The sequence below is a fragment of the Physcomitrium patens genome, chromosome 16 (assembly GCF_059467195.1).
Source record: "Physcomitrium patens ecotype Gransden chromosome 16, ASM5946719v1, whole genome shotgun sequence".
Taxonomy (NCBI): Eukaryota; Viridiplantae; Streptophyta; class Bryopsida; order Funariales; family Funariaceae; genus Physcomitrium; species Physcomitrium patens.
The window spans coordinates 15543413-15555283 of NC_143425.1; the positions used below are offsets into that span (position 1 = coordinate 15543413).

The 11871-nt window shown below is 40.0% G+C and overlaps 1 protein-coding gene across 10 annotated transcripts; it reads right to left on the reverse strand.

The window, feature by feature from the left end:
• Positions 1 to 2964: 2964 nt before the first annotated feature.
• Positions 2965 to 9557, reverse strand: LOC112293470 (uncharacterized). 10 transcript variants are annotated; one of them, XM_090243483.1, is made up of 9 exons: positions 9059 to 9557; positions 7682 to 8775; positions 6773 to 7549; positions 6593 to 6642; positions 6386 to 6444; positions 6080 to 6269; positions 5822 to 5947; positions 4114 to 5703; positions 2965 to 3943 (listed from the first exon to the last, which is right to left on the reverse strand). In XM_090243483.1, the coding sequence occupies exons 5-9, from the start codon at positions 6418 to 6420 to the stop codon at positions 3332 to 3334; spliced, it is 2553 nt and encodes an 850-aa protein (XP_090099609.1). In that variant the 5' UTR covers positions 6421 to 6444; positions 6593 to 6642; positions 6773 to 7549; positions 7682 to 8775; positions 9059 to 9557; the 3' UTR covers positions 2965 to 3331. The 10 variants fall into 10 exon arrangements, with proteins under 10 accessions (XP_090099609.1, XP_090099616.1, XP_090099612.1 ...); XM_090243490.1 differs by having other exon boundaries at positions 6773 to 6825; positions 7155 to 7273; positions 7682 to 9557; XM_090243486.1 differs by having other exon boundaries at positions 6773 to 7273; positions 7491 to 7549; positions 7682 to 9557.
• Positions 9558 to 11871: the final 2314 nt, after the last annotated feature.

Below are 11871 nucleotides of genomic sequence, written 5' to 3' on the forward strand. Positions count from 1 at the left end.
CTTACAAAATACTGCTTGTATATGAACTAAGTACTTTATTAGGTCATTCCAATGTGTAAGGTTCATGCTCATTGGATTTTTATTTATTTACTTATTTATTTTTCTTTCCATTCTAAAATTAATAAATATTTCATATGTAAATCATTGCAAGTTCCATTTCAAGACACAATTTCCTCTATATTGTCATATTATTATTATTATTATTATTTGCACAATAATATATGAGTTTCAATGAGGCATGGTCATATTCAAACTTTTGTTTAAATAATGCAACGATCGATTAAACATCAATGAAAATGACAGTATTTTTTTTATATGGACGAAAGATGCCAATTAACTGAACACCAGAAATTTACTTCACAATTAGTCTACTTCTAATGATGAAAAAGATAGAAAGGAAAAGATAAGCAAGATAATCAATGAATGTATGTAAGTCTGTGTATGACTCCGACTTCTTCTTTTGCAATATTTTGGCTTTAGTTCATGTTTTATTGATGTTTTAATGAAATATCTAAAAATACTAAAGGTGGATTCAAAACTATTATCTTTGTGGCAACAAACTTATTGTCTTTATATTTACACATATACATATACATAAAAGACTTGGTGTGTTTAATATCAAAGACGAAATTCATCATTATTTTTTAAAAAATGTATCAAAATGTATGTAAGTTTACTAGAGTATAACTTTCATCCATTAAAAATAAATAAATAAATAAATAAATAAATATAGGAAAGTGTAATATTTTTTGTTTTCCATTTTTTAATATTTATTATTATTATTATTTCATCAAGTTGAATGATTACCATGGTGGTTAAAAATTGAAGTATTTATTTTATTTTATTTTTATTATTTTGGTAGATACTTGATAGTCTGAAAAAGAAAAAGAAACTACACTGCTTTTAAATACATGTGAAAATATCAATTAAACGTGAATAAATGAATATATTGGAATATATATATATATATATAGGGTGTTATAAATTTTACATAGACAATCTGTAATATGTTTTGTATATTAGTAAATATAATGTGTATATATATATATATATATATATATATATATGTATTCAGTTAATATTGAAAAAAAATTAACATTCATTCAATGTAAAGCATATTATGATGGATGTTGGTAATATTGATCTCAACAATGGACTGGAGGAAAGAAATTAATTTGATTGAGTGAAATATCATAAGCAAGTAAACATATTTTAATAAAACTTCTATTCAACAAAAAAGGAAAAGCTATATGTCTGTACATGAACATAAACACATACTTATGTTTGATTAAAGAATGATTTTCATTATTAATTACCTCGTATTATCAAACCTAAAAACAATCAAGTTAGTTTATAATTGAGTTGCCAAAATTACAAAAGCGTTCTCCTTTTATTAAATATATTTAACTCGAATTTTATCAGCAAATTAAAATATACATTAAAAACAAAGATTTTTTTGTTATATATATATATATATATATATATTTACATTTTTAGTGCATTGAAGATAGATAAGCAGGAATATGGAAATCAAAAGTTTATTATTTATTATTTATTTATTTGATATATGTAGTTCTATTTAGGTTGTAGTTAGAGATTTTTATTTTAAGATATTTACTGTGGTATTTGACTGTGAGTATATTTTAATATTACAATCATTAGAATTGTACTTAGAGAAGATATCAATTTGATGTAAATTCATATATTCTTATAAACAACAACTAATGATAAATTATTTGAAATGTTGTTGTGTACTTGTATATTTTTTATACATGTTCTAGCCTTGTATTGTTCAACAATAGTTACTGATTTTTTTAGCTTGATTCTCTTAAAGAGTTAAGCCAATGCACTGGGTACCATTTATTTCAGTTTAAAGCCTTGTGAAGTGTTAAAGATGTATGGTATCATTAATCTATCATTTGGTTTTTGCATGTAACCTAACAAATTTAAAACACCATCAGTTTATATCAAGATTGTAGGTCTGAGTTAAACTCCAACTATAATTTGTGTTTTATTAGTTTTTGATGTTAGAGCTTGATATTAAAGACAAAGAAAATGCTCAAAATAATAATAATAATAATAATGAAAATCGTTATTTTAAGTAATGTCAAAAACCACAATCAACATCTTCAAAGTTATGGTACATAATATTAGTTGATGAATCATTTAATCAAGAAGATTAACAAAGTAAATCTGAAAATTAGGTTTTTGTTTCACATCTTAACACGAATTAACAAATTTGTTATTGTTTGGAAGTAGACACAATTTCATTGTGACAAAAGTTTGATTAAAATGATAATGACAGATATAACACCGAGTTCAGAATTTAAAATGGATACTCTATCATTTTCCTTGTTGATTTGAAATGCATTTATCATATATATTTTTTAGCTACTTCAAAGAAAAGTATGCATCTCTTAACTTCCATCACATTGCTACAAGTTCTTTGTGTATCATAGTAAACATTGCAACATTCTCAATACTGGACCTTAAGAATTCATACTTAGAAGAGAAACATTATGCCCATCAAAACAGCTTTTTGATGTAATTTCAACTTTAAATTTGCATTAATACGTCTTTGTCTAGTTATTTACTTATTTCATTATTTATGTTGAGTTTTTCTGTAGAGTGCTCCTGTATTGACTGGGCATATGCACCTTGTATCTCTAATAAGCCTGAACTAACCCATCTTTGGCAAACTCGGACACATCACAAAAATGAACCATCTGGCTATCTAATCACAAATGACACCACACAGAAACCCATCCAAGCAACAATAAACCAGGACCCATGAAGGCACTATATGGGACAAAGGGGAGGAGCACACAGTGAAAGACACAAAAACCCAGATGGCAAACAAGACACAGAACCAAAGAAGAACTGCAAATCGGACACATTTCAAAACCAATCCTCATAAACTCCACATTTCAGAGCAATTCACACACACACACACAAACACCATAGTCCCTTTAACATGTAAGCTTATCAGTGTGAGTGAGGACATGAAGACACAAGAGCGTGGTCTTCAGGGCACGCGGCTATGGAAGGGGGGGGGGGGTGCATAGAGCTCCTGGGTGCGGATGAGCGTGCCGAATGGGCAAAACCAAACCTGGCGCAGACTAGCGATGCACAAAGGGGAATTGCACGCAATTAGATAGATTGCAAGAGAATGGTGGGGTAATGAAGTTGGGGTGGAGAAGGAGAAACTCATGAAGAAGCAAAGCAAAGCAATAGAAAAGTAAAGCAGATGGAGTAAGGGGATAGATGGAGGGTGGTGGTGGTGGAGGAGGAGTGAGAGTATGTTGTGTTTTTTTTTTTTCTTTTTTTTATATTAGTTGTGGATGAGGGTGGATTGACATGAAGAAGAGGAGGAATAGGATTGCGGCATTTTCCAGACGGAAGTGAAGGTGGTGGGTTGTTTGCGCCACAGAAGGTTGACGACGTTGGAGTCGGTGAAGGAGAGCTCCCAGAACTCGCTATGATTTGAGATGAGCGTCTGGCAGACCTTTTTGGTTTCATCGCTCAGGTTCTGGGGGACGAATCCTGCGCGCGTAATGCGGCGCTGCCACTGCGGGTACGATTCGTTGCGTTCGATGCGAGCGAACCCCTCACACGCCACCATATTGAGCACCATCATGCCGCCCTCATACTCAATGATCTGGCGCTCCTCCGAGTCCCGGCCATTGTAGCCGATGTCCATGGATTCGTAGCAACGCCACCAGAAGCTGATCGCATTCTGGAAGCGCGTCAGGAAGTCGTGGGAGCAGTGATCGCTGTCGTTGTCGCTCATGATGAAGACGTCTGGTTTCAGTGAGAAGAGGAAATCGAAGAAGTCGTCGCGAGGTGAGAGTAGCGGTCGGGATGTTGGGTTCGACTTGGTTGCGCGATCGGGTACCTCCTCCGAGAGCCGATGTATTCGGAATTGGCACACTGCGGCCAAAGTCTGCAATCGTTGATTGTAATTTGGGGTCAGTGCGAAACATTCAACCTTGAAACCCTAAGGCTCTTCATCTTCACAGAAAGGAGAATCTACATAAGAAGCGGATTTAAAGAGGGACTGGTGCTGAGATGATTGTGAGTTCATACGGAGAAGTGCGTGACTCAAAATTTTACCTCGCCATCTCTGATTTTGAGATCTTCTCGAGTAACGCATTCCAGCGCCTTTGTGACCACGTTCACTTCCACATGGAGTCCGACGAGACCAGCAAATTTGACAAGGCGAGTCATGAGATCAGCAGCTTCGGAGTTTACCGACTTTGCGGTGCGCATATTCAGCTCCTCCCTGCGTTGGTCCCTGATCATCGTAATCTTCAAAATAGCTGGTGGTCCGCCGGGACGGCTGACGAGAGCGTCAATGAAGATGGGCCACTCAATACCTTTGCCTGCTCCAATGTCAATGAGATGCAAACGAGCCTTCCCCGCGCATACTTCCATCAGGATTTGGCAGGCGGCTGTGTAGCAAATCTGGTGCCATGGAACGTACTCATGAAATTTCACAAGAGCACGGTGCACAGTTTTCGGGCCGAAACTAATTTCCTGATCATAATGGCGAGGACGAAGAAACGTTGACGCTGCCTCCATCCTACCAGTAATCCTACAAAAGAGCGCTCGTAATCCGTAAGCTGCAAATCTCTGATTCGCGTCCCCCACAACCGAGGCTAGATCGTTCAAAACCCACATCAAATGCTGCGTTCGACTGATGTTCCTGCTGGCTATGGCCGCCGCGCACAAATTCAGAAGCTGCATGGCCCAACGTGGCTCACCTAAATGCCGGATGCCTGAGAATCCGGAGGCTATCAACTGCGTGAAATCATTATCCATTGCAGTAGCTTGCCCATTGTAATCACTCCTTGCAGAGGTATTGTAAGCTTCTCGATGCTCTAGCCTTTGTTGATGATTGTGCTGAAACTGCTCCCTGACACTGCTATCCAGAGGAGAGGATCCTTGTCCACTCTGATCATGGCCGTAAGGTGTTTGTGCACGAGCATCTCGACTGGAGCGGTTGTCCACTGTACTGGTACTCGACACTCCATCAGAGACTGTGTCCTCCATGACAATATTCATATAGTCTAGTCTAGGGTTCATCACAGTTTCGCCGTACCCGACGTTCGGGAGCGGCATCCCACCGAGCTGAAACAAAGCCCGATCACAATCTCGGGATCCCTCGGAATGGTGATGATCATGAAGAAATCCTTGATTGTCTCCGCCCATGGATGTTTGTCCAGTAATAGTAGAGTTGTATGCCCCTTGACCACTACTTGAGCTCCCAACGTCATCCAGCACGGGGCTCTGTGAGAGCATGGTCCAGTTTCCCGTCGAGTTGCCGACGCTTCCGCCCTGTTGTAACTGGCTTGCCATCGGAGTTTGCATGTTTGCGCTAGAATTGAGGCCGTAACCCTCTACCATGTCGATATCACCAGGAGCAACATTGAACTGTGGGGATCGTTGGGCAAGGAAGTTTGATTCCGAAATCGACCAAATGTTGTCATATTGGAGCTCACTCACGGCAGGCCCCTCATATGTTTCCTGAGAAAGAACACCGCCGAACCGTTGCACAGTCTGAAACTGAGATAGTTGGAAATGGCTGCTGGGCATTGTGTAACTAGGTTGCGCAGTCCCGGTGGGCGCTGCATTGTATCCATTGTGGTCAATGTAGGCATGGCCCGATGTTGGCTGGCCCGATGTTGGATGGCCTGATGTTGGCTGAGATACGTTTCCAAACACTAGGGTAATCAGTATCAAGTGCAGAGAAGACTGCAACAAGGACGACAGCATTCAAATCCACACACATCTCGTCACCAAATGAGAAGACTCACTTCACCTGAAAATACTGAACATTGTTCGAGGCGGGAGGGGCTAAGGAAGGGTTTAATGTAGCGTCTGGCATCGGCCATCTTTGTGGAGAAGCCACCTGGGATGTCTGTGGAGAGCCCTGATGTGGAGTGCCCTGAAGTGCCAAAAAAGAAAACCCCAAAAGTAAAGAACAAATATCTGAAGAACATGCTCAGAAATATCAAGAATGGATTTTTTTTTGCAAAACGGTTCTCTGTATCTTGGCTCGACTTCGCTTGTAACTTACAAGGTACACGTATTCTAGCTGTGGATCGCTGTATGGAGAGACCCAATGTCGTGTGGCACCGCCCTGATGCAAGTTATCCCCAACCAAATCCGTGGGGTGCTGGGTCGCTCTATCCCAAGCATTCGAACCAAACATCGTCATTGAATTAGAAGCCAAGTGTCGGTGCTCGTTTCCTCCGGCCCTATGACCCCTGCCAGTGAAGAACGTATTACTATGAAATTCAGATGATCATGATGTGTCAGACTTGAAATATATGCAGAACTTCCTGACAATATTTTTGGAAGAGGGCAGAGATCAGATTCTTACTGAGAGGTTAGAGGAACGGGCGCTTCAGGTTTCATAAGACGAATTAGAGACGTAAACCCCTGAGACACAATCAATGCAAGAGGAAAGTTTGGTTAGATTGCTTCGTTTCGCTAAAAAGTATGTGTAGATAACGAACTGTGATAGCGAACTACATTATGTGCTCTGATTGACAGCAGTAAATGCACTTGAATCGGGCAACGAAAATACCTGCGTTGTTTGAACTGAAAAGTAAGAGTGAGCATCAACTCGGAGTGCGCCTGCCAATTTCAGAGAGAGGTCAATCGAGGGTCAGGTATCCATAACCATACACTAGAATCGGCAGCCAAAGTCCAGTTCAAAACACGACATAGGCGAATTTGGTATGAAGTGAAAACTTGTGTCACCTACATGATTGTTGGCATTCGTGATCAGACGATCTTCATGGGCAATATTACGGGCTCCTATCAACAAAAACCACAAAAAACATCAGAATCCGAGTACCCTGCAATGATTCGAGTGGACTTCCCTAGTGATTCGGACGCAACAGTTGCAAGTTCTTAGGGAATCCCCGCACGGATTAATCGCTCCGACCATGAGAAACAACCAAGTGATAAAATCCTATTTCCACTCATATGAACGCAATGGATATCACCCTGAGTGGACATGATGAAAGCAAGACGACTCGCAATGTCATGCTCTGTAGTCCTTATTCTTGAAAAACGGGAGGAGTACACCTCACAAAATTGATCTGCATAGCGCTATGTTGCCAATTAGGTCAACAGTTGACTACCAAGATTTCATGTCCCTTCGCCCAAATCGGATATTCGTGTGAGCTGTCCGCCAATTGTTGGTACAGAAAACGTTGACATGGTGAAGGCAAAATTCTTCTTCTAATCCCAAACACAGATTCTGCAAGTCCAATCGAATACACTTCAAGGAGTGAATACTAGTCTCACACAGAAATTCACCGGTTTTGTAACGTCGCTTCATATCATCCTCACCATCACAGAGAAATGATTAACCTCTCCTCAGACGGTATTAGATACCGCTCCATTCGCCAACACCCCATTTCTAGAATACATCCCCACTGGTTTATCAACGACCGCACTAGTGCATCAAAACCCACCACAATGGCAGCCGATTCTTAATCTGAACGTCTCCAGGAGGGCTGGACAGATACAATACCTGAAAGTCAGAGAGGTTTCAACCCAACTCGCGTGAGCTACAGAACTAATGAGAAGATTCTACAGAATCTGAAAGTTGATTGTGCCTAAGATCACATCAGTGCGGCGTGAACAGCACAGAGAGCGACCTTACCTGGTCTAAAACCCCATATACATGATCCAATGGTTTCGATGTAGAGAATATCAATCACCACACTCGATTCCTCGCCGAACAATCGCAAGTTTGTTCAAGTTTTGACATTCATAGGAGAGCCCACAGCGCGCACAAATCTGAAAGCTCTGCTGGGTTGAGATGCTGTGTAAGATGCTAGACCAACCGTCGATAGCACGTATTCAGGTGATTGCGTTCTCGAATAGGTGACACCGTCGTATTACAAAGTGCAACCTGAACAGTACAACCTCCAATCGCCGACTAGCCTCGCACTTTCTTCCTCGCAACCGCCGACTATCCTCGCGCCCTCTTTCTTGCATGTCCCCCCCTTTCGGACGCCACGATCAAACGGTTCCAATTACAAGTACCTCCGCTTAGCTTGTCCATCAATGAGGAAAAATACCACAAAATGCGAGGAATGTTTCAATGCTATGGGGTTAGAGAAGAGAAAACCGTCATGTATCTAGTGACGCCACGCTACCACGGATCAGAAACTCCCAGGCAGCCAGAGCAGGCTTGGGGCTAATCACCCTCTAGATCTCGCTCCCTCTCGCTGTCTGATGCACAAAGAATGCCCCAGAAAAGGACGCCGCGGTGCCTGGCAGAGAACAGCCTCTTGTCCAGGTACCCTTCTGTGAGATGTTCAGACAGAATCCTTGGGACCCTCTCGGAAATGCCACTCATCGAAACGACAGGTTGACCATCCTGGCCCCTCGACGGTAAGCCTAGGCCCATCTAGATAGATTCTCGGTCGACATAACAGCTGCTGTGGATCACCAGATTGATCTAGAACAGCCGGGGGTGTGTTCCTCGATGCAGGATTTGGGGTGTGGTAACTCGGATCTGGCAATTTCCAACGTCGACGGGTCCATTTGGTGAAGGCGTTGGAGCTAAAGTGGGAACAAGCGGAGCCAGCACCATGCACAAGTTCATAGTCCGCCTCAATTCACCCTTCCAAGTTTCCGAAGAATCCTGCAACCGACCGGGACATCGCATCCCTCCGCCTGGCGGTATAGCATCATCGGACGGCCTCCTTGCCCGGCATGATCTGCTCGCCAGGCTTAAGGAAAAATTACCTGAAAGCAGCAAGGTTAACTCTGTGCTCGGGTCGTGGGTGCACTATTTTTGGTGTGGAACCATTCCCATCGCTCCGTGTTTTGACATCTCACCTTTTTTCCTGTACTATTGTTCCTGAAGGGCGCGCGGCAACACCCCGCCAATGACCTCTCCTACCATTCCTTCCCAACCAGCACTTTCGATATAGCCATGGCCCACTCCAAACTTTCTCCGAAACCTCATCCGCGGAAAATCTACACTCCAAAAAGAAAGGAAGAGAAACAGAAGAAAAAAAAAACTTACCGCATTCTTAGACTTGCTGAACACAATTCCCTGCAGCAAGGAGGGCCGTTGAAACAAACTTCCACTTCCGATCCCCCCGAGGAGAGCTGTTGTTGTTGACAGTCACAGTTCATCGATCCATGATTGCAATCACATGATGGGGGAGGTGGGGGTTCCTTTTTGTGTGCAATGAGTGGGTGTTTCGGAGGAGGGGATGTTGCGGAAATTGCAGCGTCTATCTATCAATCTATCTATCTATCCACTGTCGACGGCACAGGAAAAACCGTCCCATAATTATCTACAGACAGCAAAGACATCGCAACACTGTCGGAGATCTCTTCCCCGTTCCTGCTGCAATAGATCCTACCCCACCCTTTCTATTTTCCGTACATCCACTCAGTTCCGGATGGCAAAAATCAAAGATGGAATCCAGTTGAGGGGAGGGGCAACTTCCGAACCCCTGATGGAATGCCATCACATTAAACAACTGATACTCTCCCAGGATCACAGAAACCCACGGCACTGAGAATATCTACAGAGGGAATGATAGCACGGTGTAGGGGAAGAGGCTGGGGAGATGCTTATTTATTCATTTATTGTTTGCTCACATGATCTCACTGCAGCTCCACACCTGGTTCTATGTGTGTGTGTGTCTGGCTTTCTCTCTCCCATATCCTCCTCCTCCGTCGCAATGCGTTTTCATGAGCTTGGATGAAAGTGGACTGAAGCTGTGCTAGTACTCCATGATGCTAGTAAACTGGTAGGGTTTTCTAGAGGATAAGTTACCCCGAGCAGGAGGAGGTGTTGTTGTGTTGAGTGCAGGATTGATTGACTTTAGCATGTGCTAATGTGCTCTTCGTAGCCATGAAAAGTCCCCCTGGACCCCACCCCCACCTCACCCTTCGGCCTCCACCACCGCTCCGACCAGCCCCTGCCTGCCCTGGCTCTCTCTATCTCTCGCTGCCTACACCATAGCCTCCCTCCCTCCCTGCACACTTACTGACATACTCACTTACTTACTTGCATCTATCTACCATCTATCTATCTGTCGATCTCCATACATGTCGGTCATTCAATGTGCGGCACCGGGCGTGTGTGTCTGTGAGTGTGAGTCCAGATCTGGCTTAGCATATCACGAGAGAGATATTCTGCCGGATTTACCGATCTTCTTTCCTATTTCTGGTCGGTGCCGTTTATATAACTGTAATCCAGATCTTTCGTTTCAGTGTGTGTGTGTATATATATATATATATATATATGTATTGTTGTATTAATTCTCTTTTAATTGACCATACTAGTCTTCCACGCATTGTTATTGCAAAAGTGGTGCGTGTGTCTGTTTGTGTGTGTGTGTGGGTATGTCCCAATTATTTGATTGATTGTTTCTTTGTTTTTGTTTTGTTCAGTTTATTTTTTATTTTTTATTGAGGCGTGAGGAGTGAGACTTTTTTTTCATTGTTGGAAGAGTTTGAAGGAGGGGATTCCTGCTTGAAGTTTGGAAATTGATGTTAGGTGGAATTTCTTTCAGTAGCAAGAGTTTGGACTTGCATTTTGATTTGTTGTTTGTTACAATAGAAAATGTGTTATTTCCAGTCCAAAGTTGGCCGGAATTTTAGATTAGTTAACAGTTGATCAAGTTATCTATGTTTTCCAAGTTGTTACTTGTAAATGGATAATCAATTGGGGGTTGTGTACTGGGATTGCATCAATAACTATCATGTTTTAAGATATACAATCAATGTATGGACTAATATATTCACAAATTTCCACATTGACTTTATAAGCTAACATAGTTATGCAATTATTGTAAGCCAATGTGGAACTCACAAATGATCATCACTCACCAAAAACATTTAAATAATATAGCAACTCACAAGAATCTGTTTTAGTGAAAAGACTTATAAATAAATTCCTTAAGTCATTGCATCATGTTGCAATTTATACACATGATGCAATGAATGAAGATAAAAAGGATTTTATATATATAAATATATACATACACATATACATCTATATATAAATTTAAAATCAACAATTAATAATAAATCTTCCAACATACAGTTTAATATGAGTATTCATGTTTTAATCAATACATGTTTTTTTTTATTTTCATCCCTCCATATTTTTAATTCTTAATATTAAAAACTAACTATGATAAATAAATTCTACAAGCCTAATCTACAAATAGAAATAATGCATTTCTAAAATAGTTTAATTTATATTTATACATAAAAAACTATCAAAATAAATTAAACTTAAGATTTTATCAAGACAATTGAACATGTAAAACCAATCAATACGTACCTTTTTTATGTTATATTTTACTTGCATACATATGATCATTTAATTCTCATTCATTCAACAAATAATAACATTACATGCATACTGTTAACGAATTTTTGTTTTGAACAATCACATTTTATCTGCAATTTTTTTTAACACAATCATTTCAATTTATTCAATTTAGACTGATTAATTGAAATCATTAATATTTTGTAATTGATTAATTTGCAATACATATGTAAGTTTTAATACCAACATAATTCTTTTTCATATTGTAGGTCACATGCAGAAGCCATACCTCAATGTATACATTATAATGCTTATAATTTATGAATATTAGATATTTATAATGATATATTTTCCTGTATCAATAAAATTTTATATATATATATATATATATATATATATATAATAAATTGAAATGTGATTGTTAAAATTTAAAAAATTATCATTTAAATTTAAAATTGATGTATGGAATCTATTTCACAAACATGCTGTATTTTTTATTCATTATGTACTATAACTTTTATTATAACATATATATCTCTCTC

Bases quoted from the DNA above. Each gene is read 5' to 3' on its own strand.
- LOC112293470 (XM_090243483.1), bottom strand. From the start codon at position 6,420: ATGAAACCTGAAGCGCCCGTTCCTCTAACCTCTCA. The intron at 5,948-6,079 runs GTAAGTTACAAG...TTGGCACTTCAG, and splicing joins AGCTAGAATACGTGTACCTT to GGCACTCCACATCAGGGCTC. The intron at 5,704-5,821 runs GTGAAGTGAGTC...AACGTATCTCAG, and splicing joins ACAATGTTCAGTATTTTCAG to CCAACATCAGGCCATCCAAC.